Here is an 18639-nt window from a genome sequence, read left to right on the forward strand (position 1 = left end):
GGAAATCTCTGTGTGAGGGGAAACTAGGGGAGAGCTGGGCCGGCAGGGGAGAGCCATCAGACTGGGATGCGAGGACACCAAATGGGAGAGCATGAGGAGGGGAGGGTGGAGGGACAGTCCTGACTGCTGCACTGTAGGGAGTCCCCAGAGCGGGCTGGACCCTGGGTTTCTCAGGAGGTGACTTGTGGTGGGGCACCTTGGCTAGGATAGACTGCTGTGGGGACTCCTGCCGGTCCTGCTCCCTGCAGGGCGTCTGAGAGGCACGTTTTCAGATGTTCTCTCCACAGTTTGGGGCCAGCCCTTCTTCCCTGGGAAGCTGGGAGGCGGCTAGAGGGTGGACTCCAGCTTCTTTCTCCGCCCTTGACCTTGGGATTGCCGGCTATCTTCAGGCATTTTTCTTCTCTGTTCTAAATTCCTCTTGTGCCCAGCACCTCACTTGGTGGAGTGACCCAAACTCTCGTTTTGGAAGGGTCTGAACGCTACTGATCGACACCGCCTGTCTGTGGTCGCTGCACATGTCCACCCTCGGTCACAAAGGAGGTATCCAGGCAGATGACCTGGGATCCTACCTGTAGGAACGGTCCTGTCTCCTCCTGATCAATTGCTTCCACCAACTGCGATTCCTCCTTTCCTCTGGCTGGTCCTTGGGCCGCTGGCACTCGAGCTTCCGAGGATTCTTGCTGGTCCCTTTGCTGATCAGGATGTCCAACCCCTGGCGCTCAGACTTGTGGCATAAGAAACGCAAGCTGGGGGCAGGTTCGTGGCCCAGTGGTGGAGCGCTTGTCTAGCACCGTGAGGCCCTGGGTTGGGCCCTCCGCACCATGTAAAAATAAATACATAAAGTAAAGGAATTGTGTCCATCTACAGCTAGAAATATATTTTTTAAAAAACCTCACCCATGACTAGCACCAAATAAAAATTTGTGTCCATATGTACATATGAATACATATATGTGAATACCTGTGTATTCATATAACACATGCTTCGTGATTTGTGTTCACTCTGTGCAGAGACCCTGGTGATCACTCTGGGTTTGTTCCAATTTTAGTAAATGTACTGCCCCAGAGAGCACTCGGTTCCTTTTCTGCTTTTTTTTTTCTTTTTTTTTAATTAACACATATTTTACACATTAGTGGGGTTCAGGGCCATGATGGCCATGCTGTTCACGGAGGCCTTTTGCCAGGGCAGGGTGGCACCTGTGGGGACTTCCTGCCACCTGGTGCTGAGGCCCATCCCGTGGTAGACGTCTCTCCCTGCGCCCTGCTCGGCAGTGGTGGTTAGGGTCCTTGCGCTCACCTGTTGCTCTACAATGTGAATTTTCTGCTCAGTGATGTTAAGGAAGTTGAGTGAAAGGTCTTTTACATTTAATCCACATGTTCCTGATTGCAGGTGCACTGGTTATCTGTTGTTGTAAAACACATTACTCTGTAATTTAGTGACTTAAATCAACAAACCACATGTATTGTCTTGCACAGTTTCTTTGGGCCAGGAATTCAGAATTGACCTTGCCGGGTGACCCTGGCTCATGGTTTTTGTGAAATTGGAGTCACTGATGGCTGGGGCGGTGGTCACTTGAAGGCTTGACTCTGGCTTGAGGGCCTGTCTTGCTGGCTCCAGTGTCTACATGTGGACCCCCAGACAGCTGCTGAGTGTCCTCATGACCTGGCATCTGACCTCCCACCATCATCTAAGACAGGAAGACGTGTCATTCTTTTTTCTTGGTAAATCAAGACGTAATTCACATATCACAAAATTCACCCTATTAAAGTGTACAATTCAGTGGATTTTTTTTAGTATGTTCACAAGTTATAATCACTATTGACTAAATTGATTTTTTTTTTTGAGGTGCAAGGGGTCAAACCAAGGGCTTTGCACATGCTAGGTAAGCCCCCTACCACTGAAGGGCATCCCCAGCCCAGCTAATTCTGGAATATTTTAGTTACCCCGGAGAGAGAACCTGTGAGCAGCTACTCCCCTCCCCTCCCCCACCTTGCAGCACTGTTTCTTTTCTGTCTCTAGGGGATTTGTGTTTCCTGGACATCTCATGTAATTGACTTAGGGGCTCCTTTTACTCATATTGTCTCTTGGACACATAAGTAACTATGAGTGGACTTGCTGGCTTTGGAAGTAACCATGTTACTTTTTGTGCAATTGCCAACTTGTTTTCTAAAATAACTGCACCATTTTATAATCCCACAGGCAATGCCACGAGGTTCTAATCTCTCCACATCCTTCTGACTCCTTATTGTCTTTTTGAAAAAAATTAATGTCATGCAAGTGGGTGTGACGTGGTACCTCGTTGTGGTTTTGATTTGCATCTCCCTGGAGAGTGATGGTATTGAGCCATCTTTTCTGTTTCCTGCTTGGATATTTGTATGTTATCTTTGGAGAAATTTCCATTCGGATCTTTTGCCTACTTTACTAATTGGATTTTTAAAAAAATAATTTTTAGTTGCTGATAGATCTTTATTTTTTTAATATGTGGTGCTGAGAATCGAACCCAGTGCCTCACAAATACCAGGCATGTGTACTACCACTGAGCCCCAGCCCCCTAATTGGATTTTTAAACGATTTAAAAAAAATATTTTTTAGTTATTGATGGACCTTTATTTTATTTGTTTGTGGTGCTGAGAATCCCACCCAGGGCCTCATGCATGCTAGGAAAGCGTTCTGCCACTGAGCCACAACCCAGCCCTAACTGGATTTTTAAATTGTTTTAAGAGTTCTTCATTCTGGATACTAAATCCTTATCAATATAGTTTACAAATGTTTTCTCCCATTTTTTGGTCTACTTGCGGCAGTTTCTTTTATGACCTGGTCCTGGAAATCATCCCACATTGCTGCTGCTGCTGTTATTACTCCTCCTCCTCCAACCAAGGACCTTACAAATGCTAGGCAAGCGCTCTACCACTGAGCTACGTCCCCAGCCCTTTTATTCTTTTAAATTTTATTTTGAGGAAGGGTCTGATAAGTTTTCCAGACTGGCCTTGAGCTTACAATCCTCCTGCCTTAGCCTCTTGAGTACCATATTGTTTTGTCACATGCTAGTGGTCACACAGGCCAGCCTGATAATGAAATGGGAAGCAACTGTGTCTTGTACTGCCTTCCCCTGGAAGATGATCACCAGGGAGTGTTTTGATATTACTAGACTGATGGTCTCCCAGCCTTTTTTATTTTTTTAATTTTTAATTTTGAGACAGGATCTCACTAAGATGGCCTTGCACTTTCGATCTTCCTGCCTCAGCCTCCCGGGTGGTTGGGAAATAAGCCCAAATAAGCCTGGCTGTTTTCTTTCTTTTTGTGACTCTGAATTCTTATTTGGGGTCATTTTCCTTGAGTCTAAAGAACTTATCTCCAGTGGTTCTTGTCATGCAGATCTGCTCCCAGTAAGTCCTCTTAGTTTTAGTTTTTCTGAAAATGGTAATATTTCGCTTTCATTTTTGAAGGATATTTTTGCTCCATATCCAGATGTGGGACGATGTTTATTTCTCGTAGTTTTAAAGGTACCATCCCATTGTCTTCTGCTCGGAGATTTGAATGTGTAGAGAGTCGTATAACTGCATCGTGTTCCCCTGTGCAATGTGACCTTTTTTTCTTGTTCTTTTTGAAATTTTCTGTTTTTAGTTTGGAGACTAAGAATTTCCCAAGTGGTGTTTTCTTCTCTTGATTCTGCTTGGGGCTTGCTGTGCTTTAAAACTCTTTCTCCAGATTGTCCTCCCTCCTCCTCCTCCTCCTCCTCCTCCTCATCATCATCATATTTAAAATTAGTCCCTGTTGAGAGCTGTCATGGTCCATGGTGGACTGTGTTGTGCTTTGCAGTCTAATGAGGGGCTAGGTCTGGCACTGGGACCCTCCGGTGACCCTCACCCCAGGGATGCAGGTGAACTTGCCCCTCAGGCTCTGCCAAAGATCCCACACAGTACCTGAGATGGGCGTGTCCTGCCAAGATGTCACTCGACCTTCTGACTGCAGGACATCACAGGCAGGACTCTGCCCTGGAAACCTTATCCCCGCCTTCCATGTAGCCCTTAAATAAGCCACTGGAGCCATCTTTCCTTTGTCTAGTCCAGCCCCCAGGCAGACTAGATCTGTCAGGGGCTTTGCTTTTGTAAATATATTTCTAACTATTTGTGTTTGGTTCTTCACTAATTATTTGAGATTTTAAGTTTTCTGGTGGCTTACACCCTCCTCGGCAGGAAGAAGAACCCCCAGTTAAGAACCCCCTGTTAAGTACCTCTTCCTGGACTGGCCTCTTCCCATCATTTTGGTTATGAAATCAATGGTTTCCAGTTCTGTCTCAAATTCCCTTCTTCCCAACCATTTGTTGTTATCACCTGTGGACATGTGTATTTGCCTTTATACTTTTATTGGTGCATCATAGTTATACATAATAGTTGGGTCCATATTTTTTCTTTTTCTTTGGTACCAGGGATTGAACTTGGGGCACTCGACCCCTGAGCCACACCCCCAGCCCTGTTTTGTATTTTATTTAGAGACAGGGTCTCACTGAGTTGCTTAGTGCCTCATTTTTGCTGAGGCTGGCTTTGAACTTGAGATCCTCCTGCCTCAGCCTCCCAAGTTGCTGGGATGACAGGTGTGCACCACTGCACCCAGTTAGTTGGCTTCATTTCGATAAAATCCTATCTGCATGGAATTAGATTTACTCCACTTCAGTCCAGGTGCCCTCCCTGCCCTTCCCCCCCTTCCCTCCCCACCTCCCTCGTCCTATTCCCCTTTCTCTATTCTACTGTTTAGAACTTCTCAGTTCTAGAGTAAATTCTATATTTGGTTCTCTTTGTAATATTTCTGCTAGCAATTTCTACTGGTCATTATTATTATTTTTAAAAAATATTTCTAGTTGTAGATGGACACAGTGCCTTTATGTATTTATTTATTTATGTGGTGATACGTTTCGAACCCAGGGCCTCCCATGTGCTGGGCAAGTACTCCTCCACTGAGCTCCAGCCCAGCCCTCGTTTATTTCAAGACATTTTCTGCCCCATTCTTTCTTCATTTTGCATCTCCAGCCGTTTCTGGGTTACACTGCTTAACATACCGTCCCACAGGTAACTGAGGCTCTGGTCATTGGCCCCATCTCTGTCATCTCAGTTCTGCAGCTTTGACAATGTCTGTGGGTGTATTTCAGGGCTTGGGAAACGGCCCTCCCCAGGACGGCTCTTTGTATCCCTCTCTGTCGGTTTGAAGTGGCAGAAAGGAGTAGCTGGAGAAAATTTTGACCCACGAAACTGAAACTATTTACTCTCTGATCCTTTAGAGAAGAGGTTGCTGATTTTAAAGTCTGTGATCTTCAATGTGCTGTTAACCTCATCCAGTGAATTTGTTTAGAATTGACATGTGATAATTGTAATTTTGCGGGGTATGGAGTGGTGATTTAATACGTGTATTCAATGCGTGACGATCAAATCAGGGTGCCTGGCTTTAGCATCTCTTTAAACATCTATCATTTCTTTGTACTGGGAATCTTTGAGCTTCTCTCTTCTAGATTTTTATATACCCATCTGAATTTACTTCAAATATGGTACTTTTCAGTTCTAGAATAAATTCTACATTTGATTCTCTGTAAAATTTCTGCTAGCAATTCCTACTTGTTCATTCACCATGTTCATTCATATATTCCTTTATATCTTTGGGTGTAGTTATAATAGTTACTTTAAAAGTCTTGAATGCTACTACACAGTGGTGTATGCCTGTGGTCATAGCTACTCAGGAGGCTGAGGCAGGAGAATCACTTGAGCACAGGAGTTTGAAACCACCTGGGCACCACAGTGAGATTAACTCATGTAAAAAATCTTGAATGTCAGTTCTAACATTTCAAAGTCGGTTTCCATTAATTGCCTTTTCTCTTGAGCACAGATTTCATGTCTTCCTCTTGGTACAGTGGATTGAATCCAGGGGTCCTCTAGTTCTAACACCAAGCTACATCCCAGGACTTTTAATTTTGAGAAAGGATCTTGCTAAATTGTCCTGGCTGGCGTTCACTCTTTTTAAACAACAACAACAACAACAAAAAACAAACGAGGGATTCAATCCAGGGGTGCCTAACCACTGAGCAATGTATCCAAACCTTTTTTATTTTTTAGAGACAGGTTCTCACTAAGTTGCTGAGGCTGGCTTTGAACTTGTGGTCCTCCTGCCTCAGCCTCCTGAGCTGCTGGGATTACAGGTGTGCCCCACTGTGCCTGGCTGGGATTTTGTTTTTTTGCTCACATATATGTATAATTATGAATTGAATTTTAGGTCTCATGAATAATACTGTGTAGAAATTATGGAGAAGTGTGTGGTGTTTTTTTGTTTGTTTGTTTGTTTTGTGCTGAGGATTGAACCCAGGGCCTTGTGCATGCGAGACAAGCACTCTACCAAGTGAGCTATGTCCCCAGCCCAGGAAAGTGTTTTTTGTTTTTTAAGTATGCATGTAACTTGCCTGAAAACTGATTCCTCTGTTATGGGCAGCAGCTGAAATTTCTCTCATTCTTTCATTCTTTTCTGGGCTGCTTGGAGTCTGGGCATTCTGGGTATCAGGGATTTGGGCCCAGCTTACACAGAATGTGAGGCTTCTTTCCTTTCTGGGATTTATCCCCTTACATTTTAGGTGCTTTCTTTTGGTACTTGAAGCCAGTGATACTGTGTGTTTTTTCTTCTCTTTCTTTTTTGTTGTTTTTTAGATTTTTTTCTTTTGGTAGTTGTAGATAGACAGCACGCCTTTATTTTATTTGCTTGTTTTTGTATGTGGTGCTGAGGATGGAACCCAGGGCCTCACCTATGCTAGGCAAGCGCTCTGCCACTGAGCCCGAGCCCCAGCCGGATACTATGGTTTTGTATGCAAGTTTTAATCACACCACCAGGTGCCACCAGGGCCTGTCCTCAGGCAAAAAGCCACACAAATGGGAAACTCTGCCAGAGCCATTCCCTCCAACTGCAGCTTCCTCCCCCAGTGCCTCCTGTCTGGTCATTCTTCACCACCTCAGGTAGTGGTCTGTTTATTTTGTTGAGAATTTATAGTTGTCATTTGCAGAAGGTTTGGACGGACAGGAGCTCCTCCGTTATCACCAGAGGCAGATCCCTCTTTGCTGCCATTCAGAATATGTGCTCTGCATTTCACCCATATTCTGCCAAGGTTAGCAGGAGGATTGGAGATAGAACCGCTATTGACAGTGGCTTTCACGTCTGCAATTTGGACACTGAAATTTGCTTTGAAAACCTCACAGATTCTGCTTGTCTGGTCCTGGCTTGGCAGGAGGCATGTATCCAGGTCCCTCCCCCTTGGGGCTCCCATTAGTAGGTAGTGGTCAACTGTGTTGCAGAAATCCTAGGGAGGAAGGTCTCGGCATGGCCTCTCTGGACAACAGCTTAGTTGGCACAGGGTTTGGGTGGCCCAAACCCCAGCTCTTCTCTGCCCCTTCTAACAGGGTGGGTGGTGTCCCACCTCAGCAAGGCGCTGCTTGCACAGGCCTTCCCTGTCGACAGAGACCCCCACGGCCACCTGGGGATGCTGATCAAGGCATGTGACCACCTTCTCCTAGTGTGGCCAGGAGGCTCACTGGAGGCAGGAAGAACAGGGACAAAGGAGCTGATGTTGAAACCCAGTTTTTTTGGTCGATGCCTCCATTTACTGTAGGCTGTGGATGGATTTAAAGTTTTTGAAGCCGACGGCCTTACCCTGTAGCTTGTAAGAACTCTGTATGTTTCCAGGTAGTTCTGATGAGTGGTTAGTACATATTGTGGATGATTAAAATTGACATATTTTGGTTTCAAAAAAAAAAAAAAATGAAAAATTTGGAGCTGGGTGTAGGCCACAGAGCCATTACAGTGTTTAGTGACTAACCTGTGCTTTGGGGGGTGGAGGTCATTTGTAATTCTGTGATGAAGTAATACAGTGGTTAAGGACACAGGCTGGTGATCAGAGTTTATTCTGCCACTTTCCACTGGTGACCTGGAAGGTTGGTGAGTCCTCTGTATATTGGTGACAGAAATAGCACCTACCTCAAAGGACTCTTAGAGGTGTTACTAGTATCTGGTCGGTGGCTACCATTTGCCCAGGCTCTCTGCCAAATTTCTCCAGGTGTAATTCTGTCCTAGCTCCTAGGCTGCCGGCTTCTCTTTAAAAATATCTTTGGTGCTGGGGACAGAACCACTGAGCCATGCGCCCAGCCCCAAAGCTTTCTCTGGATCATGGCTGTGTCCTCCCTCCTTTCTTCAGATCTTCTTCTTGTGTGCTCACAGTTGTTTTCAGCTAAATTATTGAGTGTTGGACGGGCCAGGCTGAGGACAAAGCCCAGGGACATCTGTCCAGGTTAACATCAGGTTTTGGAGAGGTTCATTCAGCCAGTTTTTCTTTTTAACTTTATTTCATTATTTTTATTTTTTAGTTGTTGATAGAACTTTATTTATTGATATGTGGTGCTGAGAACCGAACCCAGTGCCTCACACATGCCAGGTGAGCCACTGAGCCACCACCCCAGCCCCCTCTTTCAGCCGGTTTTTAATCTACTTCATTGAAGGATCCCTTGGCCCGACGTCTTCCCTTTGTCCCAGAGGTGGAGGGCCCTCCAGGAGCTCTGTTGACTTACCCTTGCCTTCCACGAAGTCTGCTCCTTTCCTCTTCTGTGGCTGGACCAGCTTGAGCCAAGTGGCTGGGATGGCACAGCTTTTATCTTAACACAGGCCTGGAGTGCGGCTCATTGAGTCTTCTCTTCCAAGGTGTTAACCAAACAACAGAACAGAACAGAACAAACCTCTTGGAAGTTCTGAATTCTAACACAAATGACTGGCAGGGAGGTAGCTCCACAGTCCGGTGGCTCTTTCTCTTCCTCAGAAACAACATCAGGGTTTTAAGATCCGCTGAAGTAGATGAAGCCCCAAAGAGCGTTTACTGTGAAAGAAAATTTTTAAAAGTATGGAAAACTAAAAGCCACTCTGATTCCAGGATGATACCTGGGTGTCTGCAGCCAAAATGCGAAGGGTCCATGAGGCAGGTCCCATCCCATTTGAGTCACTTCGGGAGTCAGCTGGAGGCCTTTTGCAGCCCTAGCTCTGTACCAGGCAGGTTAGGCCTCTGCTGTGAGCATTCTTCTCTGTGCTAGTTGCAAAACACACACAGCCTCATCTAGCCTGTTCCTTAAGCATGACAGGGTGAAGGCCACCATCTAATGTTCCCCGAGGGACTGTGGCAGAGGAGGGCTGCTTGGACATCCAGGACATGGTTCCATGACAGGCTCACCCGTTACCTCTCCCGTCAGGTCCTGTGGCGGCAGGAAGCCTTGGCCCTCCACCAGCCCAGGCTCGGGTCCAGGCATATGATCTGTTCAGGATTCACGATTGGAAACCTGGATTAGGACTCGAGCCAGCTCTGCCCTCAGCCCTCAGCCACGGAGAGGAACCAGCTTTCATGAATGGAAGCGTTACAGGGAGCCATGGCACTTGAAGAATCAGCGTATCGATCTGCTTGAATGTGGTCACTTTAATTGTCTCTGACTCTCCGAGGACTGCGAACTGTGTGTGGAGGGCGTGAGACCCGGGACCAGAGCAGGGGCTGAGGAATGCTTCAATTAAGGCACCGTCATCCCTCTTCAGATTACGGAACGACCACACAGGGGGCTCTGTCACTAACCCAGGGCCTCAGGGGGCTGGACGAGGGGCGAGCGCTGATGGGCACCTCCATCATGTGGTCCCTCCTGCCTGTCACTGGAGGTACCCTGCAGGTTCCCTAGGGCTCCAGATGCCGTTTCCATGCCTGCAACTCGCAGTTCTTAAGTTTCATCTGTTCTACTGGCTAAAACAGAATGCTTCTAAGCTCCACTTTTTTCTTAATCTCAGTTTTGACAACTAATTGTTCAAGTAAAAAACCAAACCAAAACAAACAAACAAACAAACAAAAACAGTGGAGCCACCTGAATTCCCACCTTCTGCCTCCAACTTAGCAGCAAGTCCTGTTGGTGTTTCCAGTCGCCCCAGCCCACCGCCATCTCTCCAGGACCACCCAGGTTGCGTGTCTGGGCTGCCAAGGGAGGGCCTGTTGGCAACAGAGTCCTGGGAGGGCGGCATGGGGACCACAGGGTGTCCAGGACAGACTCTGAGAAGCTGGCAGCAGGGTGCAGGGGCTGTGGAGAGGCCAGGGCCAAGGCATGTGGGTCTGGGACTCCAGGCAGGCGTGGCACGGCCACCTCAGTCCTGGTTCAGCCTGCTGACCATGAGGCCACCTGCCAGGGACACCCACAGAAGGCTCTATCACTAGCACCTTGCCAGGGCTGCTCCCCAGGTTCTGGCCAATCTTCAACCTCCTTTTCTGAAACTGGGTTCCTGTCCTCTCCCTGCCGTGGGATGGCTACCCAGGAGGGAAATCAAGGTGCATCGAGGCACCAGTGGGGGGTGAGGACTCGCTGCCTCCAATGGCAGAGGTTCATTTACTAAAGCTGGAAGGTGAGGCTCGTGCCAGCCCCAAGACTCAGGTGGGCAGAGCAAATCTCTCATTTGGAAGCTGATGGTCGTTTACTTGCGAGGCAGAGAACTGGCAGAGTCCCTAGCAGGTCCTGTCACCTTCTCCTGAGTCTCAGCGTGGGCTGCACAAACCCTTGGGCTGATCTATTTCAGGCCCCTCGGCGACGCTCTTGCCTGCAAACCAATGGCAGATTGTACAAGTTCCACTCGACAGGGAGGAAACTCACAGCCAGAACACAAACGAAAGGAACCACAGATGAGGCCTGAGTGGCACCTGAGTTCGCAATCACCCAAACATCAGAGACCCCACGGCACATCCATGTGACCCTTAGTAAGCACTGCATGGTCACAATGGCCACGAGCTCCTTGCAGGTGGTTAGATGGAGCTGTTGCTAAGTGGTGACCTCCAAACCCTGTTATGACTCAAGACCAGCACGCCGGGTGCTACACAGGGCTTGGCTCTTCCTGTGGCCATTTATACACTGGGCACTCGCTGGTCTGTGCCATCAGGAGCCCCGGGCTCCCACACTCACCTGTTTTCAGCCTTCTCTTGGCCAGTCCTGCAGTGAGGGAGTCCCGCCCAGGCTTCACTGTTACACAAGGCCCAGGTCACAGCAGAGAACTGTGGCACCCACTCCTGAGCTCAATGTGGTACCAATGTGTGATCTCGTGCATGGGGACAGCTGCCCACAGATCATTCTGCCCACAGATCAATCAAAGTGAGCCACAGCAGCCCCTGCATAACCTACGAAAGCAGGGGGGGACCAGGGTGTGGAGCTTGGTTCACTCAAGCATCCAGGGCCTGTCATGGCCCTGGCACTGCACGTGACTGAACGTCCTCTAATGACAGGAAAGGGCTTTGGGCTTCCAAGAGAAGATGAGGAAGAAACAAAGTGTGGCTGAAATGAGTCGAGGAGAGTGCGCAGCTCCCCTCGGGAGGTGGGGTGGGAACTGTGGAGAGCTGCAAGTAGAGGAGGCTCTGGACATTGCCAGGTGTGGAAGTGACCCCCGATCAGTCTTACCTGGCGCATCCCGTCCAGCAGACGGCGGAGGACTGAGCGCTCTCACAGAGATTCGCTGCAATGAGGCCAACTCCTGGGAGAAGCCACTGTTCCTGAAGTGCTGTCCCTGCTAGGAAAGTGCCAGAATGGGCTCAGTGATGAGGCTGTCCCAACCACCAGTAGGAGCGTCTGTGGGGAAGGAGGACTGCTGCCAGGGCGTCCTGAGGAGCAAACGCATGCGCACACACGGAACTGCTCCCCAGGCTGCGGGGAGGGCGGGGCGGGAAGGGGGCGCTTATAAGATGGCAGTGTCCCTGCACAGCGCTGTAGGAGGTGGTCGGAGGCGAGAGCTGCTGTGGAGGAGTGCCTCAGTGCCAAGACAGGACTTTCTCCCCCGCCGCCTTACAGAGGGCCAGTCCTTCACCTCTTCCTGGTAGCGCCCCCATCCCTGTCCTCCGACAGGGGGCCCCATTTCCCGTGTTCCCACAGGGGCGCTCAGCAAAGGCACGTGCTGTGACAACAGGAATGTGGGCAAACCGTGTCGCGTCTTCACCAGCTCAAATGGGAAAACCGTCATCACTGTGAGTTCGTTCCCATGTGGCCCTTTCCTTGGGGCCAGGGGAACCTCGGGACTCTTGTGGAAGGAAGGGGACCGGGTCTGTGCGGGAACCGCAGACATGCCGTGAGGACTTCTCAGACCCCCCTCATTCCCACAGCATTTCAGAAACCACCAAGAACAGAACAAGGACAGATCAGGAGAGGGAGGACGGAGGACCAGCAGAGAATGCTAAGGGACCAGCTTCGCGTACAGCCCACAGCCATCTCCATCAAAAGGCAAGACTGAGAACTAGAGGAAACTATCGTCTACCATGATTATTTAGAACAAGTATTTGCAGTTTCTCTGAATTCTTTTTTGAGGGTGCTGGGGATTGAACTTGGGGGGCACTTGACCGCGGAGCCACATCCCCATCCCTATTCTGTATTTAGAGACAGGGTCTCACTGAGCTGCTCAGGGCCTCACTGTTGCTGAGTCTGGCTTTGAACTCAGGATCCTCCTGCCTCAGCCTCTGGAGCTAGGCGTGTGCCACTGCGCCTGGCCTCTGCCACAGTCTTAAGGACTTTGAAGACTAGCAAGTGGAATCCAAGTGCCAGTCCTGAGTGCCATGCAGGTATCCCTTACCCCAAACCCGCAGAGAAGCGAGGATGGCCAAAAAGTTACATTCCTTCTGTCTAGAATTTGATTTTTTAAATGACAACAAAGTTTGAAAAGTCAAAGTGATGGCCAGGATATTTCTACCCCTTATAGGCTGGTGCCTCTGAATCCTTAGAGGGCTGCCCGCCCTGTGGAGCCACATGGATCCTCGAGGGCCCAGGACGCCGCAGCTGATGAACACACAGCACGTCTGTCTATTCTTCATGTCCACGAGTGACTTGAGTGCTGTGGACAATCGCTATGACCGAACCAGAGCCCCAGGTGAGCAATTCTGGAGAAAGACAGGGTCTTCCCACTGGCGTTTTGGAAGAGGCGGAGCAGTAGGAGGTGATGGGACGCATCTGCTTGGTACCAGCCACCAAAAGTGAAGATGATGTGACAAAGGCTAGAAAGGAGTCGTTTATTAAAAACAAAACAAAACAAAACACCCCAAACCCCTCAGCAGGATTTGAAGGCAACAGAAGAACCCAGCGCCCTGACTACGGGAGTCCCACCCAGTAACTGCATGCCACGGAGACGACGGCACGCCAGTTCAGTGCACAGGGAGGACAGGCAGGCCACAGGGGGGACACTCTACGGAAGGAACTGGGGCGTGTGGGCCCTTCTCCAGCCTCTGTCGTCGGGTCTTTTCAGGACAATGCCAGGCCGAGGGCCACCGAGGTAAAGGTAAGCACGTGTCGCACCAGGTACCACCAGAGCGAAGACCCCGCGCAGGGCTGGCTCCTGAAGGCAAGGACGTCCTGTTCTTTCTCTGGTTCCAGGAATTTTGGGTCCGTCTCAGACGGCATTTGACATTTGTTCCCAGCACCCAGTTGTCACCACAGGTAAGTCAAGACTATAATCACAACAGCAAGGACAGGATTATGTTGCTTTTTTCCTTTTTTTTTTTTTTTTTCTTAAGGGAGTGAGGGCATGGAAAATACAGCACACCAATGAAACAAAATGCCAAAAAAAGAAAAAAATACAAAAAAATACAAAATAGAAAAATGTATTTACAGGTAGTACATTACTATGATCAGAAAGCACAAAGACACCTGCTGCTATATTACATGCACTGGTTCAGGAAGAAACTACTAAAAACCCTGCAGGGAGAAGCCTGTAAAAAGAAAAGGACTTTGTTTTAACTTTTCATCCCTAATTTGCTACACTGATCAAACCAAGTTAAGAGTCCCCCAAAGCCCACAGTCTGTCAGTCCGAATGCTATCCTGGTTGGTAACTGCAGGGTCAGTTGTGACGGGGAGACGGCAGCTTATACAAGGAAGCCACAGTAAACTGCTCTACATGCTCAAAATCACAGCAAGCCCCTGTCTGCTACACAGCATGATCTTAGCAGGTTTTAATTTTGTTTATTTGTATATATCTATGTGCGCATGTGTGTATATATATATATATATATATATATGTACGTATGTATAAAAACCGTGCCCTTGTTCACCGCCAACACGACATCTGGGTGGACATGAACTCATTACAACAAATCCTTATGTGTATGTTGTAAGAAGTCACTCAATGTCTGTGGATTTAATAAGTCACTTCACACCACAGAAAATATTTAATAAATCCAAAAAAAGGAAAGAAGAAAATAATGACAGAAGAGCTTCTGTCTCAGTTCTCTGAAACTGAGTCCCCCATAGGAAACTGGTCCCAAAGTTCTGGAGGGTTCACTGAAGAAACTTCGGTTTGCTAAATTTTTTTAATCCTTTTAGTGTTCAAAAAGTTCTAAAACGACTCCTTGCCGTTTGCAGTTTTTAAATAGTCAAATCTCCATCTCCCCGCACGTAACAGTCCAGTGCAGATCCCCAAAAATGGGAGGGAGGGCCTATCACTCTGAAAGGCTCCACCCTACCACTGCAGGAGGACCAGCAGGGCCAGCACCCTTCCCTGCCAACCGGCTTCCTCAGGTGCAGATTCCAGTCACATGCCTGTTCCTTAAACAGGTGACTTCTGAGTACCAGGCCAGCTCTAAGAAGAGGAAACAAAACCACGCGGTGAGAGAAAAGGACGACACCGGACATCCTGGTCACTTCCCGTGGGATCCATCATACTTCCAGGAACCGGGAGCTGCTGGACTTGGAGTGGAACGGCTCAGACCACATCCGCCGTAGGTCACCCTGGGAACGAAGGGACAAATTCAATCTGAGTTGGATTTAGACAGAGGCACACAAAGCCACAAGTCCTTTCTGATTCTCAATCTCAGATTAAACTGCTTCTGTGGGGGCCAGAGAGCAGTCAATAGCTGTGAGGGCAATCTGGCTGTGACATCTGTCACCTTACTGATTGCCAGGGTTGATTTGGCTGATCTGTATGGCTAGGCGGGTGTCCCCTTCCTTCCTCACTGCTCCATGTGTGTCCCTCCTGAAGCTGCACATTCAGTCCTAGAGGACGACCCTCCTTGATAAAGGAGGACCGTTCTTCCATCAAGGGCATCCAAGTAGCTGCATTCCCCCCCACCCCCCGAACCTCCAAACAGGCTCTCAAAGAGCATTAAACCAAACATAACTTGATTTCAAGGAGAACCTGCTAGAAGAGATGATCTCAGGCTCCTTGAGCAAGAAAGATTTTTTAAGAACTCTGTTCCAACTCTAGACCGATACAGGTTCTAGCCCTGATAGTAACGGCCATAGGCAGGTTAAGGAACCTTGGCCTGTTTCCTAGCTATAAAAATGAGATGGTGATTCAAATTTGGAAAATGAGGTAATGTGCTCTCTGAATTTAGTTTTTACCATATACTGCTTCAATTCTATTAAATCCTTTTTAATTCTTCCCAAGCCTTGATGCAAGATGATTTTAAAAAGATGTTAGAGTACTAGGGGACTGTTCTTCTTTTCCTTCTGGTTCTGGGGATCAAACCCAGAGCCTCACTGGGCTACACTCCCAGCCCTAGGTACTGCTTTAAGAAGTAGGAAGTCCCTCTAGTTGGGCTCTTGGAATTTCAGTCAATTAATCCATGACCAGCTGGTATAATGGTCTAATTAATCCCATTTTCTACTAGTGGCTCTAAGAATCCAGAGAAGTTCACCAATGCCAGGCCAGCGCACATGACAGTCGAGATCAGGGGCTCAAGCAGAGCCCCCTCCAGTGAGGAGAGTATGTGCACAAACCCAAGGTCAGTGCCAAGTTACTGCTTTTGCAGGTTTACACCCACTTCTCTCACCTCATGCCCTGTCCCGGGGATCAAAACCCAGGCACGTGCTGGGCAGACCCTCTACACTGAGCTACAGTCTCAGCCCTCCTCTCACCTTTAAATAGGCCATGGTGAGGAGTGGCAATAAGGTAAATGGCACCAGGTAAAGGAGGGCGGGCTGGGCAGCTCGGTGGATGCGAGACGCCACAGTAGCAGTGAGCAGACCTGGAAGGAAAGACATTGGTGAGTGATCCTGAAAGAAGGGAGGCCCTGTCACCTGGGAAACAGGATGTGACATAGTCCAGTCCACAGAGAGGGTATGAAATGCCCAGCTCCAGCAGTTAAATGTGGAGTAACTCCAAGGACATGTGACTGGCCCAAGTCCCACTCCTCGCTCGGTGCCTGGTTCAACCCTCTCTTCCACCCTGACTGGGGCTGCTCTCCCTCTGCCTCCTGTGGTGTGTGACGCTGGACTTAAAGGCAGAGCCCTGGGTTCAGGTTCCAACTTTGCTATACTTACACGAGCCGTGTAACCCTGGGGGAGGAATTCCCCCTCTCTGAGCCTCCTATACTGCCTCACGGGGGTAATGCCACTTGCCTTGTCCCTGTCAGGGTTTCTGCCTGGAAGTGAACCCATGTGCACGCAGTGCTGCAGGTGAGCACAGTGCTGATGGGAGGCTTGGGAGAGGTGCTCTTCCCTATCCACTCTACTGTAACGGTCATGGGCATGGAACAGCCCAGTCAGTCGGTCTGTCTGTCTGTAGGGGAGCTGGCTGGAGAAACACTGAGCCTGGGGAGAGTCTGAGGTCAGGGGTGACAGAAATATTGACCAAATCAAGGTAAATCTCTGCCATTCACTAACTTCTGTGGAAGATTTATGCTGAGCCCAGGGTGTGATCTTGTGTGCTGTGTCTGTGGCTCTCAGCTGTGCTGTTCAGTGGGGAGCTGGTCCCACAGCAGAGATGGTGTGCATCATCTCACAGGCTGGGCGGGTCCTTTTTAGTTATCTGAACAGATAACAGAGTTCCTGCTCTCTAGGTCAGCACTTGGAAGACCTGACGTGATCCCAAAGATTGGAGGCCAGCCAGCGAGAGGAGCAGCAGCTCCCAGCACTCTTACCTACAAAGTATCCAATGAGGGTGCAGTGGAAGTAGGAGACCTTCTGCATGCGCCCAGAGATGTTGGCGGGTCCAGAGGCACCACAGGAGTCACCGCTGGCTTGTTTTTTATAGTTGTCATAGCGAAGGACAAAGCACAACAGCAGACCGGGCATCACAATGTCTCCAATGCCCAACATAGAGAAGTGACTGCCCGTGGAGCTGAAATGTGGAGTCACATGTTAGGAATGCCACTCTCAATCCAATTTCTACTACTGTATAAAGTCTTTTTTTTTTGTGGTTATAGGTGGACAGAATGCCTTTATTTTGTTTATTTCTATGCAGTGCTGAGGATTGAACCCAGTGCCTCACGCATGCTTGGCAAGTGCTCTGCCACTGAGCTCCAGCCCCAGTCTGTCAGCTTTTAAGTAGTCAAAGAACTCATCCAGAGGGCAGAGAGCAATCTCTACTGGTGGACACTAGTTTTACGGTTTAGAGATTAAAAGCCCCTTAGGAACTGGCAGCAGAGGTCTCCAATCCAGGCCCTCAGTGTTTCAGGACAGCAGCTTGTCAGTGACTGCTGAAGTGATGTGCCCAAGCACTACCTCCTCTGGAATGTCGGGCAAAGCATGATTTGAGATAGATGCTTATTTGCAGTGTCAATAGTGACTGACTACTCCCAGACACAGGAGATAAAAGCAGCACATTAATTTTGCCATGATTATATTTCCAGGAAATGTTCAATTTTACTATTGGAACATTTATATGAGTGTCTTAAAAGTAAAAATGATCCTGATTCTATTAATTTTAGCCAACTTTAGAAAATGGGAACAAGCTGGGCACAGTGGCACATGCCTGTAATTGCAGTGACTTGGGAGGCTGAGGCAGGAGGATCGCCAAGTTCAAAGCTAGCTTCAGAAACTGTCTCAAAAAGGACTGGGGATGTGGCTCAGTTGTTAAGGGTCCCTGGGTTCAATTCCCAGGACTAAAAAATAAAACACAACACCCATATCACTCGGTGATGCATCTTGGAAAGTCAAGTCGGTATTCTCAACCTCACCTTTTCACTTAGAGACGGTAGCCTCCTAGCCCTTTCCAGTTTAGGGTCAGAATGCTGAAGACAAGACATACAACCAAGGCAGGAAACGGGATGAGGCCCAACAGGCCAGTCCTACCTTGGGAAGACCAATTTTCCAGGCAGAGACAGGCGAGGAACATCACGCCCAACATTTGGCCCCAGGTGGAGCTTCCGGGATAGAACGTCAAGGGGGTTGTCGGCCGGCTGTGTGGCCACCTTCACCATGACGTTGCTATTGAAGATGTAGGCTGAGAAAAATACCTGCCAGGGTGGAGAGGTGCCTTTAGTGAAGGGGGCTGCAAGCAACTCGCTTTCAGCATCATCCTTTCTGTTCTTAGAGCAGAGCTCATCAATGCTTTCTTTGACTGCATGCTTTGAAGAAAATCTTTGCTCTTCAAGAGTGCCTCCAGGTTTCCCAATGTCTCTCGTGCCCGGAGACTCCCCAACAGTGGAACTGGCTGCTCCCACATAGGGAAGCTCGTTTGCTGGCTGCCTCCTCCACCCTGAGCTACTGCACCACAGCTCTACAGGGAGAAGGCTCAACCAGCTGTCAGCACACTGTGACCTGCGCAGTGCAGGACTGCAGGGAATGGCCCAGGAGCAGGCTCTGGGTACTTGGAGTGGACGGCTTTCAGCAGTGAATGCTTCAACTGCACATGAAGAGAGCAGG

The 18639-nt window shown here is 48.7% G+C and overlaps 1 protein-coding gene and 1 long non-coding RNA gene across 3 annotated transcripts in view; one reads left to right on the forward strand and one right to left on the reverse strand.

The window, feature by feature from the left end:
• Positions 1 to 13055: 13055 nt before the first annotated feature.
• The window catches only part of Sppl3 (signal peptide peptidase like 3), a 108786-nt gene continuing 103202 nt past the window's right edge, over positions 13056 to 18639 (reverse strand). Inside the window, exons 8-11 of the mRNA XM_027923259.2 lie at positions 18067 to 18230; positions 16914 to 17113; positions 15910 to 16019; positions 13056 to 14781 (exon numbers count right to left, since the gene is read on the reverse strand). Coding sequence (XP_027779060.1) covers positions 14710 to 14781; positions 15910 to 16019; positions 16914 to 17113; positions 18067 to 18230 — 546 coding nt within the window. The 3' untranslated portion in view covers positions 13056 to 14709. The remainder of the gene's footprint in view (positions 14782 to 15909; positions 16020 to 16913; positions 17114 to 18066; positions 18231 to 18639) is intronic.
• LOC117794911 (uncharacterized) lies at positions 16276 to 18229 on the forward strand. Of its 2 annotated transcripts, XR_004618786.2 has the most exons (3): positions 16276 to 16449; positions 16559 to 16633; positions 16833 to 18229. It is a non-coding gene; the product is annotated as an uncharacterized lncRNA (long non-coding RNA). The 2 variants fall into 2 exon arrangements; XR_011708671.1 differs by having other exon boundaries at positions 16559 to 18229.

Source organism: Marmota flaviventris, chromosome 1 (assembly GCF_047511675.1).
Source record: "Marmota flaviventris isolate mMarFla1 chromosome 1, mMarFla1.hap1, whole genome shotgun sequence".
NCBI classification, from domain to species: Eukaryota; Metazoa; Chordata; class Mammalia; order Rodentia; family Sciuridae; genus Marmota; species Marmota flaviventris.